The sequence below is a fragment of the Sus scrofa genome, chromosome 8, assembly GCF_000003025.6.
Source record: "Sus scrofa isolate TJ Tabasco breed Duroc chromosome 8, Sscrofa11.1, whole genome shotgun sequence".
NCBI lineage: Eukaryota > Metazoa > Chordata > Mammalia > Artiodactyla > Suidae > Sus > Sus scrofa.
The window spans coordinates 120,168,134-120,184,243 of NC_010450.4; the positions used below are offsets into that span (position 1 = coordinate 120,168,134).

The 16,110-nt window shown below is 37.8% G+C and overlaps 1 protein-coding gene across 1 annotated transcript in view; it reads left to right on the forward strand.

Moving 5' to 3' along the window:
* EMCN (endomucin) overlaps positions 5,958-16,110 on the forward strand; it is a 53,881-nt gene continuing 43,728 nt past the window's right edge. Inside the window, exons 1-3 of the mRNA XM_021100551.1 lie at positions 5,958-6,040; positions 7,542-7,708; positions 15,469-15,579. Coding sequence (XP_020956210.1) covers positions 5,958-6,040; positions 7,542-7,708; positions 15,469-15,579 — 361 coding nt within the window. The remainder of the gene's footprint in view (positions 6,041-7,541; positions 7,709-15,468; positions 15,580-16,110) is intronic.

Consider the following 16,110-nt stretch of genomic DNA (forward strand, 5'->3'; position numbering starts at 1 on the left):
GACCTAGGATTTCTGAGCACAGGGAAAAGCTAGGGGCACCACTGGAGAGAGGAGGGGACCACACTCTATTGTCGCAGAGAAGGGACAGAGCAGCGCAGTCCCCCTCAGGATGGAGAAGCCCTCACATCCATCCCTTTGCGGAGACAAGCCCCAGAGACTTGCCTGTAGAGTCTGCTGGTGCCAACAAGAACTTTCGCAGCCTCTTGTTTCCCTGGAAGAGTCAGAGCAGAGAGGGGTGAGAGGATCTCGGAGGGCTGACGAAGCCCAGGAGTTTGTCAGATCGCTCCTTCCCCCTCTCTCACCCCTATAACTATGAAATAGAACCTCTGCCTTTTTATACCTCAAGGAACTGAAATTCCTCAGTCCTGGTACGGAGTACAGAAAGTCTACGTATGAGTGAATCCGCAGTCTTAAGCATCATTATTCTGGAATATGATTTTTAAAGAATCACATTTCTGTGGAAAAACACCTGCATTGCCCCATAATTTCAAACCTGGCACCTAGGTGTGTGGAGGAAATTTGTCTGGGACCTCCATTCGTTTGTTGGCCCAAACCCCTCCGACTCTCAGGTCCATTTTGCACATATTGTTGTTTGCTGTTTAAGAGATTCACCAGTGCAATGCTGCCTTCCTGCTCTCCCCAGGGAGGCCAGGTGGCTGAGACACCTGTCTAGGCTGAGCCTGCCAGGCCTGGCGCTCCCTCTCCACCTCACAGATGGCTGGTAACCAGAGGAGATCCCTCTTTCGAGAGAGCTTTTTGCCCCTTATCTGCATAGTTTCCTCGTTCTGCGAGAGGAGATTTCTCTAACTTATCCCCCAAATTCATTCCACCGAGGAACCAGACGCTTTCTCAAAACATTTACACTTGCTACAGTCTTTCGTTAGCTTTAATTGTGAAGGTACTTTAAACGTCGAATCTCTTTTTTCGAGCACTGCCACTAGCTCTGATGTTTTCACTGAAAATAGGATTTCCTGTTTTCTTCTCCCAAAGGAGTCTGCTTTTAAGTATCTAAAAACACCAGACGCTTTCAGGCCGTATGGTAAATAGCCTCCGTTTCACCTGACAATCTTGACATTCCCATTCTATTTGAACATCCTTTCTCTTTCTTCCATGGACATTTTTTTCTTCCCTTGTTGTGCTGGATTATCTGATTCCTCTTAAAACCTGTTCCACCAGGAAAAGAGTTCGGATGATTCCAGGCACGGAGAGAGGCGTCACCTGACGCTGATTTCTCTTAACATTGTAGAGAACCAGTATGCACAGTGTTAATTACAGAGCACCCTTTTTATATGTCACCTTAGCAGAACCTTAGGGTTGTTTCATGTATGTATAGCTTAATGACCAAAATAAAGTCTAAGTTCCTCTAGGAAAAACATATTTTTAAGTTTGGCTTAGTTCCTACTGAAACAGTTGCTTAATAAATGTTTACTGAGGCAAGTAACTCATTGGCTACTAGGTTACTTACACATTTTATACAGGAGAGTATGAAATTTTCAGATTAATTCCTAAGAAATCCTTAGGACTACATCATCGCATAATCATGGTTGTTTTCTTTAAATTGAGGGGAAAAAATTAACTGCATTTAAATTTGGTTGGCAATGAACCAAAGTGACCTTTGCTATGTCAAAGGGCAGGGGTCACCATTAATGGAAAAATGTGTTGATATGACACTGATAATCAAAAAGTTTTGGTACCTTGTCTTTCAATGAAGGCTTTGTTTTGATGGGAATATAGAAAGTGATATTATGTGGTATTTATTTATTTTTATTATATTGGTATATAAATATATTTTAATTTTATACATAAATTTGTATTATACTATATTACATATTTTTATATTTTAATATATTTTTAACGTGTGAAGGAAAATTGAAAATTTCCACTTAAACTTTGCCAATTCTTTGCTACTTCTTTGCTGACAAAGAAGATATAGGATATATAGTGAACAAAAATTATAATGCTAGCAATTACTAACAAGGTACTATGAGAAAGGACCTTCTCACTATTTATAATTCCCTGGTTTATGCATTGCCATCACATGAAAATGTAAGATGTGGCTCGGTATTCATTATTAGCTGTGAAATAGGGGATAAGCATCCACAATGATAGCTGAAAATTGACAATTACTTTATTTCAAGATAAAATCAGTATAAAGTTTCTAAAAGCCTAAGGGGTGACAGATATAGCAGGTGGCATTGCCTGAAGACAGTACGAAATAGTAGAAATAATACATTGTAAACTACTGAAATATAAAATTATCTACTTTACTTTCAATTCCATAGAGCAGTTGATCTAGTTTATGAAATTATTACCTAATAGTGGAACTTTGAAGGTTTGTAAGACCATTTAGTAGTTAGCATTTTAATTATACTGCAGTTACATATTTCTAAAGAAACAATTCTTCTGCTTCCTGAAAGAACTTAAAACTTTCTATTGAAATTGTATTTATGGTTAAAACTGGCAAAATAAATATTTTCTCAGGTAGTTCAAAGGGAAATTTTAGCACTGTCTCTGCTAGAAGTGTATTCTACATACTGAAGTTGTAAAATCGGAAAAAGGAGTTCCTGCTATGGTGCAGTGGTTAAGGATCCAGCGTTATCACTGCTGTGGCTCAGATCATAACTGTGGCTCAGATTACATCCCTGGTCTGGGAACTTCCATATGCCAAGAGAACATCCAAAAAGAAAAAAAAGAAAAGAAAAGAAAAAAATTAACTTTTTACTAATGAGTGCTATGATCTTTTGGACTACCTTAAACTCATACATTTTCTAAGCTATAAGCTAGGGCTTCTATTACATTAGAACATTTTTTGAAGTTCTTCCCAAGTCTCAAGTACTAGAATTCTAAGTTACTGTCATTTAGTGTTTGTGCTGATCTTGAAGCAGGATCAATCTTCTTAAGCAGTGTATTTTCAGTGGACTTCAGACATAGACTAAGAGATAGCTGAAGAAGCAGCTGCTCATTATGAGGATGGGTGATAGTCTAATGCTTAGAGATTATCCTGAATTACCTAGAAATGTAATTACAAGTGTGTCCCAGAAGATTGGAAGTTGATGACTTGATCATTTGAAAACTAGAGAAGATATGACACTTGGTTTCTAGCCATAAACTAAATTCCAAAGTTCTTATGATTTTCATAATTAAAATGTTTTTTTTAAATTCCAATAATGCTTCATCTGCTCATAGTATAGGAAACTGATGCTATGGGATCCCTTGTTGGCTCTCAGTTTGAGTGTCTCAGTTTGAGTGGAATCAGGACAAAATGTCATCTATTTTTCTTACAACAGCCCAAGTGCAGCACTAACTCCAGTCTTGCATCTGGTTTGGTACAACCAAAGCCGTGAAGCACAGGTCTTCTTGTTAAATTTATTTTTAATCACTTTGGAGATAAAGAGAGGGAAAATGCTACATCACTGTATTTTGTGAAAAGAAAATGCTTCAGAATGAACCATTATTCCTCAGCGGTTTAGTATGAGATCAAATCAGACCTAGAAGAAATTTAAAGATCATAACAGTAAAAGCATAACTGATGGCTATTTGTATCCTGATCAATAAAATCTTCAACAGTGATAGTTAGAGGGAATAATTCTTTCTCACCACATCAGGAGAGAACGTTTCTATTTATAGAACTTTTTAAACTGAGTAAATCTATTTTTATTTTTCAATTATAAGTCATTTTAAAACATTGGAAACATCCTTTAAAGCTTTAACTCTAATATGGAAACATTTTATATGTGTGTTTGGGTATATATATGACAGGATGAAGGCTTGTTACTAAAAAAAGGAATGACAAAGGAATGACATAATTGTCTGTTTCCTCATCCTGGGTACACAGGGCAAAACCTCTGTGTATCTAGTCGCTTCCACCCCTTTAATATCATACCCTGTCAAAGGCAGAAAGCAGGTGGAGTGAGAGTGTGTGGCTTTGCACGGAGCCACCTTCCCATGGCAGATGTGTGACGGCTAAGGGTTTCTTCTCTGGAGTCAAGGGTGTCTGGATTCAAGTTCCAGCTGTATTACTTCCCAGTGTATAATGTGGGCAAGCTGCTTGCCATTTTTTCAGCCTCAGTGTCCTCACTTGTAAAACAGGACTCCTAAGAGCATGAGCATTGCAGAGACTTGTTAGCATTGAGATCATCCACAGAAAGTACTCAGATGTTACCTGGCACATAGTCACGCCCAGCATATTTTGTGTGTTCTTGCCAAAAGAGGGAGTACTCTCTGTTGAACAATCTGAGGAATTAATAATGGAGACATCGATGACTGCCAATGGATTAAGGTTTTACTCAGGGAAATCAGTGGCCAAATGTGTAGAAAGAAGGCAAGGAGGAAAAGCCTTACAGTGCATCTCAGTCTTCCCACAGAAGTAGCTAGAAATTTGCCCTCTTAGGAGTTTGCCTCAAGTCACTGCATGGGTTGAACTCACTGATCTCACGTGATGCCTTCAAGAGGGTCGATGATGTTGGGAAACATAAAAATGGAGGCTTGTGGTTCAGTGCAACTGGTGTCGTCTTCTCCTCCTCTGCCCCACTCATTTCCCCATCATTTTCCTCCAATAGAATTTCCATCTGGTCATTTCCATGGCTCCCCACTGGCTCATGGATAAAGGCTCAAGGCCCTGGCTTGGTGTTTAAGGTCCTTTACAATCTGACCTCCAGATTTACCAGATAACGTCCACCATGTCCTGCTGTAGCACCCAGCAAGCTAGCTAAATCGAACTGTTTGCAGTCCCTTCAAATACCTCTCACTTCCCCACTTTAGACCTTTGCTCATGCTCTTTCCTCTTCCCCTGTGGACATTGCTACTTACTCTTCAAGCTCCAACTCCTAAGTCAACTCTCTCGTGAAGTATTCCTTGCTCATGCCAGCGGGGTGGTCATCTTTTATTTTATAAGCCCTTGCCCCAATTTTTTTCCCATAGCTTTCAAATTTTTAGCTAAAATCACAATAAGAAATACATTTTTCATTGAACACATTTCCTTCAACCACACACACACACACACACACACACACACTCACTCCTAAACAAAACCTTCATGCAACATTACATACTCTCATTATTTGCAGTATAATTCTAATATTGCCTCTATTCGCTTTCATTTGGCAAAAACTCTGACTGCAATCCATTGAATAGATTTAAGTTACTCTTTAATTGAATCATAACCTGAGTCTGAAAAACAATGGTCTATGCAACTCACATAGACTATTCTGTATTATTTATTATGTAGAGACATTATGTTCCCTACCAGATTAAAAGCTACTCAAGGGTGATACTGTGTGGTGGAGCATAGTCTTTTACAGTATCTAATCATGCTTTTCACATTGTTACCCAATTGTAAGTGTTTGTGGAAGCAAAAAAGGAAAAAAAAAGAAAAAGAAAAAGAAAGAAAAAGAAAAAGAAAGGAAGGAAAAAAGAAAGGGACAGAGGAAAGAAATACAACAAAAATCTCTGGAGTTCTCATGATACTCAGAATTTAAGGTTGTTGTTATTTAGCAAGTTAATAGATAAGAGATCATTTAAGTTATCTGGAGTTCCCATCGTGGCTCAGTGGTTAACGAATCTGACTAGGAACCATGAAGTTGCGGGTTCGATTCCTGCCCTTGCTCAGTGGGTTAAGGATCCGGCGTTGCCGTGAGCTGTGGTGTAGGTTGCAGGCTCGGATCCTGCGTGGCTGTGGCTGTGGCTGGGCTGGCGGCTACAGCTCCGATTAGACCCCTAACCTGGGAACCTCCATGTGCCACAGGTGTGGCCCAAGAAAGGGCCAAAAAAAAAAAAAAAAAAAAAAAGATCATTTAAGCTATTTACAGGTGCAATTTCCAGCCCAAGAGGTATATGCTTCTTTGGATAACTTCTTCAACTTCATTTTAAACTTAGAAGTTAGTGTTACTTGGTGGACTTTAGGTAACAAGAAAGACAGTAAGAACAAAATGATTAATAGGGAAAATATAACTTCAAACATGCTGTGTTTCCTTTCCCTGCTGAATACTGTGGAGGAAGAGGGGAGGGAGAAACGCCAAGGGTGTGAAGTGTATCTCCAGAGGTGAGGAGAGCTTTTGACTTGATTTCCGCAAAGCCATTTCTGTCATTCCCCTATGTGCAGACCACACAGTATGTGCTGAATGCATCAAGCAATTTCTGTGTACTGTCTGGGAACAAAGTCAGCCCTAAGGGCTGACACTTTCAAGCAGCTCAGATGCTTGAACATAAAACATGTCTGTTTCATGATATCTGAAATACTCCTTTTCACTGACTTGCAAGATTACTGTTTTTTCTCAGATTCAGAGAAAATTTGGGGATGAAACTTTAAATTTGAGAAGTCATAGTAATGATATAGTTACTACAATGAAGTACTGAATTATTACTCCAAGTCCATCCTTTCCTCACCTGCTGTAGGGACTCTATATACAGTGACCCTTGAACAACATGAGTTTGAATTGCGTGGGTCCACTTGTATGTGGATTATTTTCAATAGCAAACACTACAGTGCTACACAGTCTGAAGTTGGCTGAATCTCTGGATGTGGAGAAACCCTGGATAGAAAGGTTATGAGTTAAACTCAACTATAAGTTAATACCTTCCATACAATTGAAAATCTGAGTAAGTGCCGCTAAGCCCCAAGTTGTTCAAGGGTCAGCTGTTCTGTGTACAGACCAAGTAACAATATAAAAATAGGCTTTTCACGAACAGGAGTACTTTTTCCATATCTTTTGCAGACATTTGTTCGCTGTCTTTTGTCTTCTTTTTTTTTTTTTTTTTTTTTTTGGTCTTTTTAGGGCCACACCTGAAGCATATGGACATTCCCAAGCTAGGGGTCAAATTAAAGCTGTAGCTGCTGGCCTACACCATAGCCATGGCAACACCAGATCCAGATCCGAGCTGCATCTGTGACCTATACCACAGCTCATGGCAATGCCGGATTCTTAACCGACTGAGCGAGGCCAGGGATGGAACCTGCATCCTCCTGGATGCTAGTCAGATTCATTTCCGCTGAGCTATGATGGGAACCCCATGTTTGCTGGTTTCTGATCTTCATAACAGTGAGTGTACATAGACAAGTACAACAAATAAGAATTAAGATTATATAAATGTCAATAAATTACAGTAATATTATGTGAAACATATATTTCCATGGGTCACTAAGAATTAAGTCCTAAAGACTTCATTCTGAAAAAATAATATTTAAAGTAACATATTTAAAAACAATAAGAATACTTAAAAATTCCTATAAGAAATTGACTTTTATTGCTCAAAGTTATTGAAAAATAAATATATACTATAACAATGTATTGCCTTCACTTCTTGCCTTTGATTATTACAGCTGAGAGAAATAAATCATCTGAAAAGACAGATTTATGGTAGCTCTGTCACCAAAAATTTTAGATATGTTGCAATTGTTGAATTTCTTTAAATTCCTCCCCCTGCTGCAGGTGTATACATACAGTTTACTTTGTTTGTTTAAATATACTACTAGTCTGTTCATTAGCAAAATAAATGTAAATTTTAATGTAAGTTCTTTAACACAATTTACTTTTTTTTAGCAGACCAAAGTACAAACACTACTGCATCATCATTATCAGCTTCTACAACAAATACAGCTATAGTGTATCATCATCTATAACTTCTGCAACAAATACACCTGTATCAACACCAAACCCAACATCATTACCAGATGCCGTTGGGAAATCAACAACTGGAACATTTCCTAAAGGTAGGGTTAACTCTTCATAAAGTTATTCTAACAAATAAAACTGGTAGCACTGTATCATTTAATCATAGAAAAATAATTAGGGATCTTATATCTATGTTATCAAGATCTATGTTATTTCAGTCTTTTGAAACTCATGTGCTATTCTGGGGTTGAATACAGAACCCTGAGCTCACGGTGGGCTTCTTTGATGATATCACTTTGGATCACTTCCTGTTTGAGAATGATACTACTCTGAATGTTATATATACAAAGTTTATTTTTAGAGAAGAAAAAAATATCACTCCTCAGCCATAAAAATTTCTTCCTAAATATTCCAGTTCTCTACTTAAGCAGCAGAGCTAACAAAGTGAAACTGTATTAATAACACTGATTTTATTAGTTACATTGGGCTGATTTAATTTGTAAATTTCACTGGCAATGTCATCATTATTGTTACTGACTAAGTGACAACTGTATCATGTTTTATGGTTCTTGGTATTAAAAGGGATTACCTTACCATTCATGGAGGAGAGGAAAGAAAAGTCTTTGTTGATTGCCTATGAAAAGAAATATGGTTAGTATGCTAAAATCACAGAAATATCTGAAAATTATATGCCCTAGTGAACTGAAATTTCCACTGCTGTATTTCTTGCCTCTCTATTCCTAACTTTCATTCTAAGACATGCAAAAGACAGATAAGGTCTTGTTCACTGAACTTAAATGAGATGATGATTCTTAGGGAAAATGGATATTGCAAATATAATCTGTTATTCTTAAATGAGTAATTCTAATGTGAAGCCAAACCAATTCTCAGAATTTCTCTATCAGACCAGGAGAAGCATTATATGATGAGGGCAGTACAGGGGAGTTTATTCTCAGAATGTGGTACAAATTTCATTGCCAACCAAGGCAACTCCAAATGACACAATCAGGAAGCCAGGGCCCATGAAGCCTCCAGCCAACACCCTGCACACTTTATATTTTTTCTCACTCTAAACTGCCTCAGTCTTATGCTCCCTGAGTTCAAGCAGTGCTGTTCCAGTACTTTTACAAAGTATAACCTTTTGCTGCTTCTCTCTCTCTTTCTCTATCATCTCACTCTTTGTTCCTAGCTGAGTCCTTGGCATAAAATTGCACTAATTTGGCAAAAACATATACATGTGCAATCAGTCATACCCTCCCCAAAGTACCAATGCTGAGAAGACAGGGGCTGATGTTGCATGAGCACCCCAAAGGCTGAAGTTCCACAGTTTTTTGTTAACATGTTGTCTCAGTGGAAAGATCCTTAGCCCCACCTAGGATGATCTATGATGCATATCATTGTCCAAATAATAACACAGGTCCTAACCACTGTGTTGAGTTCTCATGAAAGGGCAGAGCTGGAGCGTTTGGTGAAAGAATCCAGAATTGTCATTTGTGATAGCAGGAATGCATCTTAGCTTTCTAACTTGGAAAGAAACTCTATACCTGCTCATGCAGAGCATAATGCTTCCTTTGTTGGCTTCTTTTAAAATATAACCCCATATGGGGGTAGAAAACTTTTAGCAAGTCTCACATGCTCTCCACATTATAACTCATGGAATCTGTCTATTACAGCCACTTTCCATTGTTTTGGTGACCTGTATTCCCTAATAAGTGGTGAAGACAGAGGAGTGAGCAGTAGACAGTTTTCAGTTGAGAAAAATCTTTTCAAAGTGGTCTTCAGGTCACTTTTATAGGTAACTGCTCTGCACACAGTTTAATTTTGGTGTACCTGTGGGCAGAGGTAAGCTCAGAATCCTCCTACTCCAACATCTTGCCCATACCTCAGAATGTATTATCATTTTTAAAGATGATTTTTAATTATTATTTAAAAATGGGAAAAAATGGAGTTTGTGTGGTTAAAGGATATAACCAAAAAAGCACAGAAGTCATAATAATAATAATTTGGATTTTGAAAATCGGTCCTTTAATTTCAAATTTGTTCCTCTCCCTTGAACTCATTTATAATCAACTATTACTTAGTGGATAGGTATTATTATTTTCATCTCAATTTTCACACTTGGCTATTCAATTAGTGAGCCCCTCAGGTATTAATAAAGCTTATATAGCATTTTTTTTCTTTCTACACAAAATAGTCACAGAATTGTGTAACTTTCTGGCTCCAAGAAAGACTGTTAAAATAGATTTTAAGGAAACAGAAAATCAACTTCTATTTGCTAGTGAAGTCTCTAAGAAAAAACGGAAGGATTAAAAAGGAGTCTCAACTTACTTCTCTGAGGTCACCAAATACCCCAACCCACTTGATTTGGGGGGGGGGATATGTAATTCAAAAAGTTACTCTGAGTACAGATATAAATTTATTCCTGACCTGGGACAAGTCCCAAGTTCCTCTATGAACTTATCTTGGCGAACTGGGTTAGAGAATCGCTAGATATGGAGACACAAAAACACCCTCCTGGGCCAGGCCTAAGTGGCAGGGAGCTAGGTGGTCTGCCCTGCCCTACTTTTCCGGAGTTTTACCCAAGTCCTAGATGGTCTTAACAGGCATTAGAAGATTGCTAAATACAAACTTCCAAAGGGACTTATAATGCTGACCTTAATCCACCCTCTAAATGACATGGAAACGGAAAGGGAAATATACAATTTACATAGAAACTGTCTCCTCTTCGTGTCTCCCACTGAAAATGCTAGTCCTACTTTACCTACGTTCCTTCACCACCACCATTCTGGTGACTCATTTTTCTGGGCGTGTAGGACTCACAGGTGAGGGAACCTGATGCAGAACCCAGAGCCCTTGCCTTCTTCAGAGGCCGTGGGGACCCTATTACTGGTTTCGTTGTCTGTGTTCCTCCTCCTTAGGAGTGAGTCCTGGAGGCATGCAGTTTTCTCTTCTCTTCTAATTGTTCAGATATCTGGCCTATATGCCTTCACATCTCTCCCCCCCACCCCCCACCCCCACCTTAAGCTTAGCACTTAAACTTATCACATTCTGGGGTATGGCGCTTCACCCCAAGAGAGGCGATGAGAAGATGCTGAGCAAAACCATAAGATGCTTTTTTCCAGTCTTTGCCATCCTGTGTCACATACCTAAGGGTTCATACTGGTTGTCACTAGTATGAACACTTAGGCTCCTCACGATGGTTCTACAGCCTCTTTGAATATTACCTTAAAAGTCACTTAAATTTATCAAGACATTAGTTAAGTGGATCCCAGGCTACCTTCATTATCACGGGTACAGAATGTCTATGAAGCACTAGCCCGTAAAATGATCCCTGAAAATGGAGTTTTTTGGGCAATTGTTTTAGAAAATATTAATTTCCTAGGATTTAACAATGCCCAATAACATTACAAAAAATCTTAGCAATCCTAACACAGGACATGTCCAAAGACATCCATTTGACTTTAAAAAAATAAAATAAAAAAGTCTGGGAGTTCCCGTTGTGGCTCAGTGGTTGATGAATCCGACTAGGAACCATGAGGTTGTGGGTTCAATCCCTGGCCTCGCTCAGTGGGTTAAGGATCCGGCGCTGCCGTGAGCTGCGGTGTAGTCGCAGATGTGGCTCGGATCCCGAGTTGCTGTGGCTGTGGTGTAGGCTGGTGGCTACAGCTCCGATTAGACCCCTAGCCTGGGAACCTCTATATGCCATGGGAGCTGCCCAAGAAATGGCAAAAAAAAAAAAAAAAAAAAAAAAAGTCTATGTGTCTCCAATAATTTGACTATAGAAGTTTTTTTTTTTAAATAAACCAAATTATATACCATAGTACTAGTATTCTATAACATATATTTTAGTAAATGTTAATTTTACAAAAAGTCACTTATGCTATATTCTATTTCTGAAGACAAAGTGACCACACAGGAAACTTCTTCCGTACATCTTAGATAAAACAATACTGTAAGTCAAATCATGTAATTTCAAAGGAATAAAGCTGCTTAATCCCCTTCCCTGCATAGTTTAAAGGTAGTTAAACTCTACCTTTCAAGTCCATCTATTGTAAACACAACTTAAACTTCACATATAATTAATGTCCACATTTGTTGCTTACTCCTCAAAATTGAACCTCTCAAAATGTACAAAATGAATCTGACATTGATAATACTAAAATAAAAAACAAAACAGCCCACATTCCTCACATTTATTCTGCTTCGTTCTAGCCACTGGTTCTCACTAAGGCACTGGCTGGAGTCTGGATCTCTTCTCTGCACTCGCACTCTGGTACCAATGAAACTTTCTCAAGCATCTCTTGTGTTAGAGTCTCTTTATTCCAAGTCACATAGAATTTTTAAATTCTTCATATTTTTTCTTTCATGCATTCCACCTATACCAACATTTTAAGACTTAAACATAAATTTTAAAAACACAGTCCTAAAAGTAAAGGCAGTATTATCCTGATGTTGTAACTTAAATGAGTATTTCTCAAGCAAAATAATATTTCCAAAGCTAACATGTATATTATTACCTAGAGTGAGAGCATGATTAACACCTGCAGACCAAAGCAAATAGTTAGTGTTATCTGGGAGAAAATGGCCAGACAGAAAAAATGAAAAAGAGCAAACCATGTAAGTTTAAAGAACAGCTTCAAGATTGGTTTCCTTTTCCTCTGAAGTGTCAATCACTTCTTGGCAGAAGTCCAGAATCTACTATGCATACACCCAAAGTGCAGGGGGGAACATCTTCCCAAGAAGATGTTAATACAAGACTATGATCCTCTCATTTTAATAAATGTCCATCACCTATTTTCTTTTCTTCTGAGATTAGGATTTCAAACATTTAGTGTAACAGAAAATTTTGAAAATTTATATGACTGGGACAGCATTAGTCTCCATATTTTTCATTCTATTCATCTTTCTATTCTATCTTCATAGTCTACCATGTATATGTCTAAATATTTTGGTTACTGTCAAAGAATCCCCATCTCCTTCCATTGCCTAAATGACATTGTTTAACTGACAACAAGCCCTGAATTGAGTGTGGGCTCTATTCTACTCTCATTTGTGAAGTATACTCCACATTAATAGTAGGCAACTCTCTAAGTAACATCTTTGGCATTGTATCCCGTTATTCCATTATTCTGTTCTTCTCTTTGTATTTTTGTAAACTGGAAGTTACCCACATCTTTCTTAGTCATATATTCTTTTTTATTATTTTTATTTATTCCATTATAGTTGATTTACAGTGCCCTGTCAATTTCTACTGTACAGCAAAGTGACCCTGTCATATGTGTGTGTGTGTGTGTGTATGTATACATATATATATATAAAATATTCTTTTACTCATATTATCCTCCATCATGTTCCATCACAAGTGACTGGATATAGTTCCCTGTGCTATACAGCATTGCTTATCCACTCCAAATGCAATCGTTTGCCTCTATAACCCTAGACTCCCCGTCCATCCCACTCCCTCCCCCTCTCCCTTGGCAACCACAAGTCTGTGGTTCTCCAAGTACATGAGTTTCTTTTATGTGGAAAGGTTCATTTATGCCATATATTAGATTCCAGATATCTATATGTTGCTGCAAATGGCATTATTTGTTCTTTTTTATGGCTGAGTAGTATTCCATTGTGTATATATACCACATCTTCCTAATCCATTCATCTGTTTTTGGACATTTAGATTGTTTCTGTGTCTTGGCTATTGTTAATAGTGCTTCAGTGAACATACAGGTGCATGTATCTTTCTCAAGGAAAGTTTTGTCCGGATGTATGTTCAATAATGGGATTGCTGGGTCATATGGTAGTTATATATTTAGTTTTCTGAGGTACCTCTATACTGTTTTCCATAGTGGTTGTGCCAGTTTACATTCCCACCAACAGTGTAGGAGGGTATCCTTTTCTCCACATCCTCTCCAGCATTTGTTATTTGTTGACTTGTTAATGATGCCCATTCTGACTGGTGGGATGTGGTACCTCACAGTAGTTCTGATTTGCATTTCTGTAATAATCAGAGATGTTGAGCATTTTTTCATAAGCTTGTTGCCCACCTGTTTATCTTCTTTGGAGAAATGTCTATTCAGGTCTTTTGCCCATTTTTTAATTAGGTTGTTGGTTTTTTAGCTGTTGAGTTGTATAAGTTGTTTGTAGATTTCAGAGATTAAGCCCTTGTCAGTTGCATCATTTGAAACTGTTTTCTCCCATTCCGTACTCATATATTCTTTTTTTCCATCACCAAAACTCTTGAGTTTGCTTTATATTAAGGAATTTTTTAGGCCATCAGGATAGCTTTTTCATGGTTTCTAATTTTAGCTCAGCAGAAGAATTCTCTGAAGATTTCTGAAGAACTCCTATTCTGATGTATTCCAGGTATATATTCTTGGAGTTCCAGTGAAAAGCAAAATCTTTATCCCAAATGTTTCTCCATCCTCAAGTGTTGAGTTTCTGTACCTTCCTCACTTCCATGCTATTACAATCATTAATGTCTGCTTTCCTACTACAATAAGACATTCCTTTACTTCCTCAGGTATTTCCCTCTCAATTTAATACTTAAAGATTCCGCTGAATTTTGTGCCCATTTTCACTCATTCTTTCTCATTTGTGGTGTTACTGTAGACTACATTCAAATTTATTCACTTTTTCTGGCCTACCAACTCCCAAAGGCTTTTTACCTGAAGACCTATTAACCCACTGTCTATGAGGTCTTCCTGAAAACTATCAATTTCTCTAGCATGGATCTATCAGTTGCACTAAGAATTTGCATTACACTGTAAATGCTTGTCACCACAGGATGAAAGCTGACTGGCACTTGTGGAAGGCATCAGCAATTCAGGTTTCCAAACCTCTTTGCGATAGATGTCTGGTAAACTGCTTTCCCTCCCATATCCATCCAACATTGTATCTGTCAGACATTAAACATGCATTAACCAGCATGCCTGTCTTTTCTTTACTAACTCAATATTCCCCATGCTAGACTTTGAAAAGACTAAATGTCATAAACCATTTTTAATAATATTGTGCAAATATAGACTGTTTAAAGTGATCTTATTCCATTGTTATTTTTGAAACTCAGCTTGTTTATTTCTTTGTTGCTAAATTTCCTTTTTTCAAAAAAATGAACTAAATATACTTAAAAGTTTATTCTATCTACTTCCTGTTATTTTTCCTCCTGGCTATGCCACCTCCCTGAAAATTCCCTCCTAAATAGAATGGGAACCATGGTACCATCTTCAACTACTACTACTTCCTTACCAGCCCTTTCTAGGGTAGCTAAGCCACTAAGTTTTGCATCAGAACGGTTTGGCTCTCTCCTGTTACCAGTTACGTGACTGTGGGAAAATCCTGTAACTTTTCTGAGTCATACATACAATTATAATCACAATTACTATGTATTTTATAGAATTACTATTATGATCAAATGAACCTATAGCAGACACATAGGAGAGTCTAATGTTCCTCCATTTTATAAAAGGTAGGTAACTGACTCACCAAAAGGCAGATATCAAAACACTGGCTTTTTATATCTTTTTGGGTTTTTGGGGGATTTTTTAGGATTGCACCCACGGCATATGGATATTCCCAGGCTAGGGGTCCAATCAGAGCTACAGCCACCGCAACATCAGATCCAAGCCATGTCTGTGACCTATACCACAGCTTTACAGCAACACCAGATTCCAAACCCACTGAACAAGACCAGGGATCAAACCCACAACCACATGGTTCCTAGTTGGATTCGTTTCTGCGGTGCCACGATGGGAACTCCAATATATCTTGATCGGAAGACTTTAAGTAACTCATCTTCAAGTCGTAACTAACTATCTAGTGATTACTTATGCTCCTGATGACTACTTTCTTTCTACATGATTAGGAACTCCAGTCGAAGGTACCACGAAGACTGCGTCCTTCACTATAAATGCAACAGTGACAAGTATTTCACTTTCAGATGCTGTTTTAACATTGCAAAGTTCCCCATTCCAGAGTAAGTGTAAGAATTTCTGCTGAAATATTGAACTAATGTACTGGGTAGAACTAAACTTAGAATGTTCTGCAACCTATAGCTACCAAAGAACCATACCTCACTTATAGTCTCTCCTGGTCTCTACCAAATGCGGCAACTGTTTGACAACTTTGCTTTATAAAGTGATAACTCTGTCCCTCCATAGTCACAAATGAGTGGATACCAAGGAGAATCAACTCAAGACTGGGCAGTAATCTATAGTATCGCTTGGCACAAAAAGGTGAATTTGGCCAAAAAATTAGACAAACCTTTATGAAACTGGAAAATTCTTAGAAAGAAACAGACCACTAAAATTTACTCAAAGAAGATAAAGAAGACTGAAAAATCCTAAACAATTTAAAGTTCTACATTAAAAATTTAACATGGGCCTATGAAGAAAACTCTGAGTAGGATGGCTTCAATTGTGAATTCTATAAAAATATTCTCAAAAATAACTATATTAATTCTTTTCAAACTCTTACAGGATGTAGAGGAAACATGACACAAATAATT